Source organism: Metarhizium acridum, assembly GCF_019434415.1.
Source record: "Metarhizium acridum strain ARSEF 324 chromosome Unknown scaffold_141, whole genome shotgun sequence".
NCBI lineage: Eukaryota > Fungi > Ascomycota > Sordariomycetes > Hypocreales > Clavicipitaceae > Metarhizium > Metarhizium acridum.
The window spans coordinates 246480-260483 of NW_027094020.1; the positions used below are offsets into that span (position 1 = coordinate 246480).

Genomic DNA, 14004 nt, shown 5'->3' on the forward strand with positions numbered 1-14004 from the left:
AAAGAACTTATAGCTATTATTAAGTGCTTTAAAGAATAAAAATACTATCTTATAAGAGTAAAGTATTAAATTAAGGTTTATACTAACTATAAAAATCTTATATTATTCTTAATTATAAAGGATTTAAATAAACGATAGATTAAATAATATAAAACCCTTATAAATTATAACTTTAAGATTATATACTATAAAGAATTTAAAAATAAAAGAGTAAACGCGCTTAGCTAAAAAGAGAACTTAAAATTAAATAAGTAAGTAAGTAATACACCTCTATTACGCGCTATTAAGAATAAAAATCTTATATTAAGCACCTAAGAAATTTATATAATATAGTAAGTTAAGCTAAATAAAATATAAATATATTAGATTATATTATATATTAATAATAATAGTTATTTAAATAATTAAGAAACGAAAACGTATTTATTTAAGAAAGGTAAAACCTTCTTATATAATAAATAATAGTATATTTCTAATACACTTTAAGAATAGCTTATTAAGGAAATATACGAGCACCTATTACATGAATATTAGGGTATAGGGAAAATAATTAATAGGTTAAAAAGATTATATAACTTTTTAAAAAGCAGAAAAATAGTATAAGAAGTTATTAAGAAATGTAACACGTGTAATAAAGTAAAATTAGCGTGACACGTATTATATAGAGAATTATAACTAATATTACCACTTAAAAGAGTATAGTAAACTATTATAATAGACTTTATTATTAAACTATTAAAGTTAAAAGAACCTATAATAAAAGTAACTTATAATAGTATTTTAGTTATTATAAATAAACTTATAAAATACGCTTATTATATTTTATATAAGAAATTAAGTAATACTAAGGACTTAGCGTATATATTCTTTAAAATAGTTATTATATAGCACGAATTATTAATAAAGCTTATATTAAATTACGATAAATTATTTACCTTAAACTTTTAGAAATGCCTTATAGAAACTATAAAGATTAAATAAAGCTTATTAATAGCATTTCACCTATAATTAAATAAATAAATAGAAATCTTAAATTAAATACTTGAATAATATTTACGAAGCTATATTAACTACTAATAGAATAATTAGGTAGAATAGCTATTACTAGTATAATAGGCTTATAATAGCTTTAAGATTAATAATATAAAGATATTACTATTTAGGGTAAATTACGAATTTAACCCTATTATTAAAATATATGTAATATAAAATGTAAACGCGCTAGTAATTATAACGTATATAGTAATTATAATAGAAATATAAAAACACTTATAATAGAAATAAATATTTTTATAGAACTAAATAAAATACTACGCGAATAAAAAGAGATTACTAGCGTTAATCTTAAAGGAGAGATATAAAGTATACCTTATTTATAAAAATATTAAAATTAAGTAACCTAGTAATAAACTTAACTAAAAGAAGATTAAACTATTTCTTATTAAACGAAAAATCTTAAATATTAACTATAAATTATTATTATTAAATAAAATAAGAATCTATTTTATATTTTATATATTACTATTAAAGAAAGTACTAGATAAATCTATAATTATTATAAATATTATAATAAAAGATATTAATAAATATAAAGTTAAACGAATACTTAAAGTATAAGAAGGTATAAAGAATTATTATTATCTTATTAAATAAAAGAGATATTTAAACTTTAAAAACACCTAAAAACTAGCTAAAAATCTTATAAATTACTTAACGTTACTTAAATAGTTTTATTCCTAAGAAACGTATCTTAATTAATCTTTTAAGTATTACTTAATAACTTAATATTAAATTTAATATTTAAGGAATAAACTAAAATAGGATTTAAATTCTTAAAAGAAGTAAAAAGAACTCTTATAGTCTTTTAAAGCTATTTTACTTTCTTACGTTTTATACGTTTTAACTCTTTAATGTTATTAATATTACGCGTAATTACACGTATTATTTTCTTAAACTATAATTTCTTTTATTTTCGTAAATATAAGACCTTTTAATTCTTAGTTAAAGTACGCTTCTTAGCTTCTTTAAGCTCCCTTTTAAGCTTATAATATTAATTCGTAATACTATAAAGCTATTAAAGGGTTAATCCCGTAATATTATAATTCTCTTACTTATTTACTATATACTTTATATAATAACTTAAATTAGAAATAAAGGCTTTATATTAGGAAAATCTTATATAAGTATAATAAGTGTAAGCCTTTATAAGGGATAAAGATAGATTATTAATTATTATAAAAAGAAGGTTATTCTAGTAAAGGGAAGAAGTAAACGAAGCTTTAAACCGCTATTTTAAGATACGATTAATTAATATAATAGTATATAATAATAAAAGAAAGAAAACGTATAATATTTAAGCTAGCTTATTTTAATAGCTTTAAGAATAAGACTAATAAAGAAGGGGTATAATATTATAAATAATACTATATAAGATATAGAATAGGATTATACCAGCTAGAATAGGTATAACTTATAGGTATAAGAAGAAGGTAAGGGCATGTAATTAGCTACGTAACTTAAGAGGTAATTAAAGAGGTTAATGTTTAAATATATTAACTAAAGAGAATTAAACTAATTAAACCTTAAGCTAATTAATTAAGGTTTAAAGAGATTAATAGTTAAGCTAATTAATTTAAGATTATAATAAAGAGATAAATAAGTACTTAAGGAGAAGGTATTCTTATAGTTAAATAGTTTAAATCTTTATTAATTAATTTAAGTAATAGTTTTACTATTAAGAGTTATACTCTTAATAGCCTTATTATAATACTACTTAAAAAGCTACTTTATAGTATTTAACTTAACTTACTTCCTAAGAAATAGACCTACTGTGCCTTAGAACCTAAGCCACCGTTACAGTATTCTTATCTTATAATGTATTGTAATATATTATAATATAATACAATACATTACAATACAGTATAGTAAAAAATACAAAAAATACAATACATTTAGAGGTCTGGGTGCCTTAACCCGAAGAAAAGGTGGAGACTGCTGACCCCATACCCTATACTCCAATTTCTACATGGTTTGTCAAAGACGCTTAAGATTCTCTGTTAGGCCGTATATCATTAATAGGCATGCGGTCACGAATTGCCATGAATATTTCTCATATAGTGATTGTTTACATGTGGTTTGTGTAACAATTAGATCTTGAGGTCGTCCACACATGCGTCTTTGTTGAAGTGAAGGCCCTGGACGCAACCCGTTGAGCACCATCACCCAGAGGCAGATTTGTCATGGACTGAATGAACAATGTGGATGAAGCTGGGATGTGAACGCTTAAAAGCGGGCGGCGAATAATTTTCCCAAGCTTCGTTAAAATGCGACTCCGGCCTAGGATTCTCTGTATGAGTTCAATGTTGACAGACTTCTTTGTTGGCTTCCTGGAACTTTCCAACTACTTACCGCGAGCCATTCTGGATGTTATGCTAAGAATATATTGCGTCGTTTAGAAATGGAGATGTCATCCCAATCTAGAGAGTTGTCGATAACTACCGCTCTTTGACGTCAAACAATTCCGAGAAAATACAATCACAGAAACGGCCAAAAACGTAAGTAGTGGTACCGCCTTAATGCAACTTCACGGGTTCAAGATGGCAGGAATGGCCTGCCCAGAGAAATTTGCCGTGCGTAGTCTCGAAGCCTTTAAGCGATTCACTGAAATTCGAACAAGTGAACAGCCCATGACAAAAAGACTGGTCTAATGAAAGGATTGCGCGGCTCTAGGGACATTCATAAAGGAGAGACGTGAAATTAGGAAATTAGGCCAGTGGACCAGTGGTGAGGACAAAGGCGCCCACTTACTTCAATTGGCTAGGAGGCGTTGCCAAGAAGTCTATATAAAGGCAATTCATCCGGTTTCGACAAGGACAAGGTATAATATTAATTTATGCATCTCATCTTGATGAAGCAAGATAGAAGTGTGACTATAGCATCGTCGTGTCGAATATGTGCGAAACCACGCCTCCAGTTCCCAAGGTCCACCTTGAGACTCTGTTGAGAGACAAGACTATAGCCTGCGACGAGTTATTCAGAAAATGCCTAGGTGGCTCGACTGCATGCGAACATTACATTGACTTTCAGCAACTGCAGCTGCAGTGCCAACAGGCCTATTTCAACAAGTGGGCACGAGAGTTCGAAGCTGATGAGACAGGCCCATCGTCTCTGGACTATCGCCTGCAGCGTAAGCCAGCCTTGCGAGATGTCGTGGCGGCTCTCCTTGGCTGTCTGATAGATACCCTCTTACGGCGCCTTGATATATGTAAGTAATATTTCTTTTAAAAGCGGGTGAAAACAGGGAGCTGCTTTTTGGCTGATTGGCGCCATTGAACCAGCTGTCGACGGCGGTGAGACTGACGCAGAGTCTCTCACCATGAAGATCCTCCAGGAGGAGTACTATATCGACGAAAATCTCAAAATCCTCCGTGGCATCATGGTTCCAGTCTTCGAGACTTGATGGGGTGAGAAAGCCGCCTCAAAGGTTCTCTTGTACTGGATGGAATCCATCGTGTACCAGACTGTCTTTCGTCGCCGCTGCAGGTTGATGGGATAATATGCAGACGATGAAGAGGCGGGCATGGAGTACGGCCGAGACGATTAGCCGTCGACGGACATGGAGGACGTGAGGTCTTGATGCGACTCCTATCGGATATTAGGGCCAACATGTAGCAAAGCTGTACGCCAGAAACGCGCCATCGTGCGCAGCTAGGCAGCACTGAGGGGTACATATGTAGATGCCCTTCTTATTAGTATATGTTGGCTGTTGCTAGACAGGCTAAAAAACTTATTATGTATCACGTTGACAGCTATGAAAGCAGATTGAATAGTGGAATTGTCCTTGATTGAAGCTATCTAGGTACGGAAAACAGGGCCTTATTTATAGATATTAAGGTTATTTAATAGGTCACCTAAAAAGTAATTAATTTAAGGGGTTTTACGGTATCTAGCTATTAAAGGTTCAGCTTTAATAGAGTGGTAGCGCGAGCCTTCTTTTAAGGCTTTTCGTATAATTAAAAAGCAGCTATTTAAGGCGTTTTAGAGCTTATTAGGGTCCCTAATAAATAGCAGCTATTTTCTATTAAAAGGGGCCTTTAGCGTTAATATACTCTTATAGATTAGGTTAATAGTTAGCTGTTAAAGCTATTAATAGCTATTAGGGTAAGTTAAATTAGTTAATTTAAGCCCTTTTAATAATGCTAATAATATTAATAAGCTTTAATTACTTAATAAAGCGGTTAAATTATTAGCTTATTAGAATCTTTATTAATCTATTAATTAAATTATTAATACTTTAAACGAATTTAATATTAAAGGTCTCTTATTAATAGGCTTATTAAATCTAGCTATTATAAATATTAATATAATAAAGAGTAATTTTAAGCCTTAAAAGATTACTATTAATAAGCTAAATTATCTATAAATTATTATATTATATTATAGGCTTTAAATAATTTAATTATAGGTTTAGCTATTAAAAAAGCCTTAATATTATAATAGTCTCTTTAATTATATGTATAAAAGCTAATAATTTAGCTTTAATAGATAATATTATAATTATATTTTACTTATTAGCTATTTAATTAATAGGTCTATTAAATAATTAAATTATTAAGTCTTATAATAACTTTTCGGTTTATTAGTCGTTTATAAAGGCGGTATTAAAAGCTATTTAAAGCTTTAAGTTATTAGGACTTTTATTAAATTTAATTACTAGGTATTACGTTAAATATAGGTATTTAATAACTTAATTAGCGACCTATTAGTAGATTTTTAACGGGTTAAAGAGAAATTTAACTAGCTTAACTACTAGTTTAGCTATATTAGGTCTTTTAATAACCGTAATATAATTAATAGAGCTAATTATTTACTAATATTAATGAATTTAATTAATAGTTATAATACTTAAATTAGATTTTAACTGATTTCCAGGTATTAGACTTTCTTTAAAGCTGTCTTTTTTAGGGATATTAAATTTTATAGCTAGTTTTTTAATATAAAAATTCTAATATAGCTAAAGCTTATAAGTAGCCTTATCTTAAAGGATTTAAATACCTAAAAACTATTATAGCTTACTAAGATCCTTTATATTATAGGTTAATTTAAGCTTTTAAATCATTTAATTAACGGCTTTAAAAGCTACTTAATAGTATAAAAAGACGATATTATTAACGTAAAAAAAGACTATTAATATTAGGCTATTAAAGATATAAGGGTCTTTTAAATAAGGTGTTAAACCTAGTAGCTTAAAGGTTTTACTAAGGGACTATTACTATAATAAGGCTAACCTTTATAGCTTATATAGGGCTTATAGTAGCCTTATTATTTAATCGGGCCTTTTAAAGCCTTTAGGAAATTTAACGTAAACTTCTTCGTTAATTAGGCTATTTATAAAAGCGTTTACCGCGTTAAGCTACCTAGCTTTAAGGTTAAATTTAGCTATAATAGCTATTAGGGTTTAAAATAACCTTCTAGTTAAGGTTATAGTATAGGTCTCCTTATTATTAGGTAGTTAAAGGTTATCTTATACGTATAAATAGGCCTTAAATTTATTAATAAATTTATATTTATCGTATTTATATTTAAACACTTATATTAATAATAACGGGTAATATAGCTATTTTATTTAATTAGGTTAAATAGGTTAAAAGGTCTCTTAATTAATTAAGGTATTATATTTAGCTTAAGTAGCCTTTTTAAATTTAAGCTTATAAGAGTACTTTTATAGCTCTTTTTAATATTAAGGTTTAGGTAATAGGCTTCTTTTATATAGCCTTTTAAGCTATTTAATTAAAAAGCTATTATAAAAGCTACTAAGAGCCCTATTAGAAATTTATTATAACTATTAAGGCCCTTTAAATTAATTAAAAGGCTTTAATAAAGCTAGCGTTAAAAGGTCTTAATAAGGGCCGCTTGTATTACATTTAAGGTCTTTAAAAATATTAAATTTAAATAATTAACTTTCTTTTTAACTAGCTTAAAGGCCTTAAGTGTTAACTTTAATAATAAATCGTATTTTATTAGTATTACTATTATTATTAGACTTAATATAGGTTAAAAATTTAAGCTATTATAGCTTTTATAGTTGAATTTAATAAATTTAGCCTTAATAGAAGGTTTTTTTATTAAAGGTTATATCTTTAACCTATTTAACTTTTAATTTTAATAGAATTTATATGTGAAAGATATTAGTTAAGTTATATCTAATAAGATAGCTAATTTTTACGTGGGCTATTATCTTAAGAGCTTATTTTTAAATGCCTTAAAGGGCTTTTTAGGTTATTAAATAAGCCCTATAGCCAGAGCATTAGAAGTAGTGTAGTTTTGTAGTTTTTAGTGAATTTTAGTGTAGTGTAGTATAGTGTAGTTTTACTACACTACATTACATTTTAAAAATTAGTGTAATATATAGTGTTAATTAATTTATAAGCTATTATTAGCTAATATAATTAGTAAGCTAAAATAAAGCTAAATTTACTTACTAATATTAGTATTAGTAAGCAGGGATTAGCTAGCTTAAATAAGCTAAAAATAGGGATTAAAAAACTAATAAAAATATAAAAATAAGAGAAAGTATAAGGGAAATTTAAGGGATTTATATTAGGTAAGTAAATATTATTTTATATTATAATTATAATTAAAATTTACTTAATTTAATAAAGGAAAAAAATCCTATTATTTACATATAAATATTTTATAAGAAAAGAGATTTAACTTATTACCCTATAACTTAAATATAAAAATATTAAATATAAATTTATATAAAATATAAATTTAAATAACTCTTTATATAGTTAACTTTAAATATTACTTTTTAAACTTTTATAAAGCTAAAATTTTACTCTTTTACATAAAATAAAAAATAATAATAAAAAAAACCCTTTTAATATTAAATTAAGTATTAGAATTATAAATATTTTCCTCCTCTTCTTCTTCTTCTATATTCTTACTAATATCTATATAATTAAACTTAAAAATATCCTTATTTTTATTAGAATTAGTTAAAACTTTATTTTAATCTTCTTCTTCCTCTTCTTCTTCCTCTTCTTCTTCTTTTTCTTTTAAATTTCCACTAGAATATAAAAATAAATTATAATATCTCTTATTTTCCACCCTTTTATTCTTATTTTTAACCTAGTTTTTTAATAATAAAATAATTCAAATATTTTCATGTAATAAAGCAGTTCTTCGCTTAGTAATAATATTAGTTCCCTAGTTAAAATTCCCTTTTATAGCTCCTAAAGTAGCTAGAATAGCTAAATATTTTTAAGCTATTATAGAAAGAATTAGGAAAGATTTAGTGGAATTAACCCACTAAATAAATATATCTTACTATTTAAAGTTAGCTTATAATTATAAATGTATAAATAATATTATAAAAGATTATAAAAGATTAAAAATACCGTATCTTCTTTAAAATTAAGCTTTAAATAACTAGAAATCTCATTTTTTCTAGTTTTTTTAATAGCTTTAGTTTTTTGCTTTAAAAATAAGTTATTAAATAAGCTAGGCTTTTTTTAAAGCCTAATATTATTATAAGAAGCTAAATTAGCTAGTTATTATAAATTAACTTTAATTCAAGTATTATTCGTATTTTTAGTTGATTTTTTAGAATTAGAAGAAATTTCTTCTAATTCTATATAAGAAATTACTTTATTTTTAGGGTCTTTTATATATTCGTAATAGGTTCTATTATATAATTAGTTATTAAGAAATTTAAAATATATATTATATATAATAAATTATAACTTACTCTTTATATTCGGCTTTTAAGTCTTTTAATAGTTAATTAATAGTATTAGAATTAATACTTAATTGATTTTTAATTGATTGTAAATTAAGCCTAGGGTCTAATATAATAGCAAATAAATAAGGCTTCTAAAAATTATAATTACTATTAATATTCTTAGGAAAATAGTAATTTAATTTATATAAGCCTTTTTCTAAAGCTAAAATAAAGACCTTAGCTAATAGATTATAAGTATTTAATTATAAAATAGTTAGTAATTTAAAATAAAATTATAAATATTATAAATATTATAAAACTTACATTTTTAAGCTAACTTTTTTAATCTTTTAATATATCTTAAAGTAAAGTATAAATTCTTATTAGAAAAAAACATACTAAACTTATAGTATTATAAGATTAGCTTTATAATTATGTTATAGGCCAATTAAAAATCTCTAAAATACTTATTAAAGTATTTAAATTAGCCTATTCTTACGTAGTTAAGCTAGCATCTTTAAAAGCTACTAAATTCGTTTTTTTCTATAATATTTTATAGTGACCGCATGGCTTCCAAAACATCTCGATCCAGCGTGGGCGGTTGATATGGTTTGACGGTATGAATCTCTCGGCCAGAAGGCATTTTAGGCAGGAGAGTGCTGACTGGCGGGATGGCCTTTGTGTTCATCTAGGGAACAAGTTAGCTCGCGAATAATGAAACCATTTTCGTGGCATACTCACAGTGTCATTGATCTTGTTCCACTTTTCGTCAAGCAACTCAATGATCCTCGTCTCCTCAAGCCTACCTGCATCCGAGCCCCAATCCGTCTCCCTTTCTACACGACGGTCCTCTCGCTTTTCACTTATATCCTTCTTTAACCTGCTCAAACTGAAGCCCTTTTTCGCCTCCTTGGCCTCGATACCTAATTCCTGAAGACCAACCCGCAGCCAGCCAATGCCTTCGGCAGTCTGCCCACCTAGCTCGGCGTCAATGCCGAAAAATCTGCAAGCCTTTGCTCTACTTGTGCGACGAAGGTCTTCCAAGTATTTCAGAAGCACTGGGTTCACCCTGTTGGTACCAGAGCCTGCAGATTGTAGCAGTGAGGAGGCCTTGGCTGCATGCTCAGACGCGGCGAGACAAAGGCGAGCGAAAAGATGGGCTCGCACTTTGGGAATATCGGGGGCCTTAAACATCCACTCCTTATCCGTCTTGTTACGATCCTGGGCTACCGCTGCCGGATACGGATCATCCTTGAGCACGGCTAGCAGTGTCGCTTCTGCTAGAGCTAGCGACGACAGCGCCCTTGCCGTAGTAGGCGCAACATCCACGCATGGTGCCGTGCTGGAGATTTGCTCGCTCCGCAAAGAGAGGTAGTCGTAGATTGACGCGGCGTCAAGTAGGTACTTTGTAGCCGCCGTGATGGCAGTCGTCCTCTCTTTAGCGCCCAAGAAACTCGTCGTGGTGATGTACAACGGCTGCAACGTCGACCGGGCTGTCAAGGTATACGCATATGCCAGCGAAGACAAGACAAAAAAGATTTCATACTCCAACGAGGTGATCTTTACACGGGGCCTTTCTCTACCGGGAACAATATCGCCAGACAATGTTGGTCTCCAGCTGATGGATGGCGCCGTCTTCAAGACAACGCTTATGACTTCACCAGCGTCCAAGCACTGCGAGCTCACACCAGCGTCCACGGCGAGCAGATACGGCAGATACCCGTCGATGCTGGAGACGACGGCGGCTAGACTTCCGATGCGTGCATTCGGCGGCGATCGTTTGTGCTTCTTCAGGGCATCTCTCACTACCCCTCGTTGGCCACTGGCGGTCAATGGCAGCGATGGGTGTGAATCACAGCTGAAACACGAGGAGAAAGAGAATGAGGATGTCGTGGGGAGAACAAAGGGAAAGGGCATTTTGGGCGAGGCAGATTTATGGAGGGACCCCCTGCCGGTGGTTATTGAGGCTCGGAAATTCAGACAACATCGAGAGCGAAGGCGAGGCAGAGGGTCGACTGTTCGTGCGGTGGGAATGCAAAGTCTTGGCCTCTCTGGATTGATGCGAGTTGCACTGTTTCTGGGAGAGCAGCTCGCACTATGCGCATTACGACGTCTGTCGTTTTGAGCTTGAGCTGCTTCTAGAAGCACCGGACATTTTTGCTGTGTACAGCTTGACCAGAAGACCGGATCCAACCAGACCAGACATTTTGCCAGACCAAGGCGCGAGCTCCACCCACATCAATCATAAACCCGGTCACCTCGTCTATGAAGCCACATTCATCGTGCACCAACCACCACCCCTTCTCCAGATGAGCATCACGAGCGCCGTCCCTCATTGACCCCGTCTGCGCCGTCGCCGTCACCATGGCAGGGGCAAGTCCTTCACCTCACAAGCCCAGGCGCAAGCTCAAGCAGGGCAATGGCAGCGACAAGCCTGCCCGGGCGAGATCTGAAGCTTTGGTTCGAGCCCCGTCCTTCCCCCTGGCGGCGTTTATGTGGCCGGCCCGGACGTCATCTACGCAATGGGAGGTGTTGCCGGTGATTTTGATGGTTGCTGGCTTGTTTCGATGGGCCGCAGGACTCTGGGGGTATTCTGGTGAGCCGACGCAATACAAACTGCGTGATTGAACCAGCAATGGTACGAAACTAAGGCTAACAACACTTCTGGTCCTGCGTAGGCTTCCAACGCCCTCCCATGTTCGGTGACTATGAAGCGCAACGACACTGGATGGAGGTGACAACGCATCTTCCCATCTCACAGTGGTATTTCCACGACCTACAATGGTGGGGGCTCGATTATCCGCCTCTTACGGCATACCACAGCTGGCTTATGGGCAAGATTGGAGGCTTGATTGAGCCTGCTTGGTTCGCACTCTTTACCTCTCGAGGCTCCGACGACCCAAACCTGAAGATTTTCATGAGAGCAACCGTCATTATCTCCGAGTATCTCATTTACATCCCCGCCGCTGTGGTCTTTGCTCGACGATACAGCAGACTAAGTGGCGTGGCTACCTGGACCAGTTCCGTCGCCCTCGTTGCTATTTTAATGCAGCCCGCCACGATCCTAGTTGACCATATTCATTTTCAATACAATACAGTCATGCTAGGTCTTGTCCTCTCCAGCATTAACAGCATGTTGGCTGAAAGATACAAATGGGCCGCCGTCTTTTTTGTGGCCGCGCTTGGCTTCAAACAAATGGCACTCTATTACGCATTCTCCGTATTCGCCTACCTCTTGGGCAAATGTGTCCAGCCAAGAATCAACATGGTGCGGCTAATTGGCATTGGACTGGCTACGATTGCCTCGTTTGCAGTTCTGGTCCTACCCCTGATTATCGGCACACTGTACGATAGGCACCGAGGAATCGACTCACGACCTGATGTGGACGGACCACCGCCACCGCTTCCACTGTTCCCTTTTTTTGCCCAATATCTCGATACCCGCTCTGCTCTTTATGCTATATTAGTGCAAATGATTCAGATGGTCCACCGTATCTTCCCCTTCTCCAGAGGATTATTCGAGGACAAAGTGGCCAACTTCTGGTGCGCTATGAATGTCGTCGTGAAACTTCGCAACCTTCCCTCCGACCTGTTGCAGAAGGCGGCTCTCGGTGCCACGCTCCTGTCCATTATCCCCCCGAACCTGGTCCTCTTTATCCGACCAGATAAGAAGCTGCTGCCGTCAGCGTTTGCTGCCACTGCCTGGGGATTTTTCTTGTTCAGCTACCAAGTCCATGAGAAGAGTGTCCTCCTTCCTTTGATGCCAATGACTCTGCTGCTAGCCGGGAAACAGGGACTCAGTGGCGACACGCGATCATGGGTTGGGTTCGCTAACCTTCTCGGGGCTTGGACTATGTTCCCATTGCTCAGCAGGGTAGATCTCGCCGTTCCATACACTGTGTTGACGCTGTTGTGGGCATACCTTGTAGGGCTGCCCCCGACATGCTGGACCGCTCCGTTCATGGAGGCCGGGCCTGCATCCAAGCAGTGGGCAGTTGCCACTATTCATGCTTGTTTCTATATTTTCATGGGCGTTTGGCATGTCGTCAACGCCATTGTGCCTCCTCCTGCTGATAAGCCGGATCTATGGGTGGTGGCCAATGTCGGCCTCGGTTGTGCTGGTTTCATGCTGTGTTATTTGTGGTGTTTCTGGAAGTTGCTGGTAGACAGTGGCCTTGTGGCATGGAAGTCGCCAAAGACGAAGACGCAGTGAAATTTGCTGCACTATGAATACCATATAGAGGATAGGGTAGGTGAGACAATAGAATACGGGATGGTAGCCATTGCCTGTCAAATTGTGCGCAAAAAACTGGTGAGATGCTAATGATGTGTTATAGAATACTACACTAGCTTGGTCTTGGAGAGCTAGCAAAGACAACTTCGCCCCCACACTTTCGTCTCGTCAAGTGTTGGTTGCGATTGTCTTTCAAACTTCAGCGCGCAACGCACAAGATTTGCCCATCCGGGGACCTGCAAGCAAAAAGGCCTCGCAAGCACCGGTGATTCACAGGATGCATGTGATATTTTAAACCACCTAGTCTTCCGCCGCGTGAAGCAGATTCAGCCACTACAACAATTGTAGCCGAGTCTACAAACACTCTGTCTCGTCCGCGATCCAGGCTAATCGCTTACGTTCCTTTCGCTTCGAGTTCCAGCGTGTCAAATTTGATGGCTCAGGCACGAGGACGTACGCTCAGATGGAATAATCTTCTTTGTCTGCATCCCTCAAGGACCTTGGAAAATAATCTGCACTCGGCTCGCCAGACAAAGAAGCTCGACGACCAACCATGACCACATGAAGACGGCGCTTCGCCTACGACGAGTTTCCTTCCCACGCCTAGACATGCTCCCATTTCCGCACTTGCCAGACTTGTCCCCGTCTCTATCCGATTCCCTTTCTTTGATTGCTTCCTACTTGGGGCCATTAATTGATATCCCTGCAATTGCTCCCACGGGTTTCCCCCGTAACCGGGCTGTCGGTTCTGGGACCCGTGGGTGATCTGGGCGCGGGCGAGGCTCACGCAAGATAAAGTACTCGCAGCTTTGGCGGCTGTCTGGACGATGTGGGACGCGCATTGTTTCCTTTACAGAGACGAAGAGGCATAGAGGCACGAGTTCTTGTATTTTTAGGGACGCATGTCCACAGTGGCGGCGGATGAGGCATGCGCAACCCCGACCTTGGCTTCGGCTTCAGCGACGTTTGAGAACGTGAGCTTCTGCGTTTCTTGTTGCCAGATTGTCTAGAGCCCCCCTCCCGCGAGTGCCAATGTGTTTGCCTA

At 34.9% G+C, this 14004-nt stretch overlaps 3 protein-coding genes across 3 annotated transcripts; 2 read left to right on the forward strand and 1 right to left on the reverse strand.

Annotated features, from left to right (window-relative positions):
• Positions 1-3951: 3951 nt before the first annotated feature.
• J3458_008733 (uncharacterized protein) lies at positions 3952-4459 on the forward strand (the record flags this gene model as incomplete). Its single annotated transcript, XM_007817489.1, has 2 exons — positions 3952-4264; positions 4338-4459. The coding sequence occupies 2 exons, from the start codon at positions 3952-3954 to the stop codon at positions 4457-4459; spliced, it is 435 nt and encodes a 144-aa protein (XP_007815680.1).
• A 4645-nt stretch (positions 4460-9104) lies between these two features.
• J3458_008734 (uncharacterized protein) lies at positions 9105-10884 on the reverse strand. Its single transcript, XM_007817479.2, has 2 exons — positions 9467-10884; positions 9105-9413 (listed from the first exon to the last, which is right to left on the reverse strand). The coding sequence occupies exons 1-2, from the start codon at positions 10640-10642 to the stop codon at positions 9279-9281; spliced, it is 1311 nt and encodes a 436-aa protein (XP_007815670.2). The 5' UTR covers positions 10643-10884; the 3' UTR covers positions 9105-9278.
• Positions 10885-11089: 205 nt separating this feature from the next.
• On the forward strand, positions 11090-12938 carry ALG6_1 (Glucosyltransferase-like protein; the record flags this gene model as incomplete). The annotated part of the gene is made up of 2 exons (XM_066119366.1): positions 11090-11321; positions 11404-12938. 2 exons carry the CDS (start codon positions 11090-11092, stop codon positions 12936-12938), a joined length of 1767 nt encoding a protein of 588 aa, XP_065975158.1.
• Between the last annotated feature and the right edge of the window lie 1066 nt (positions 12939-14004).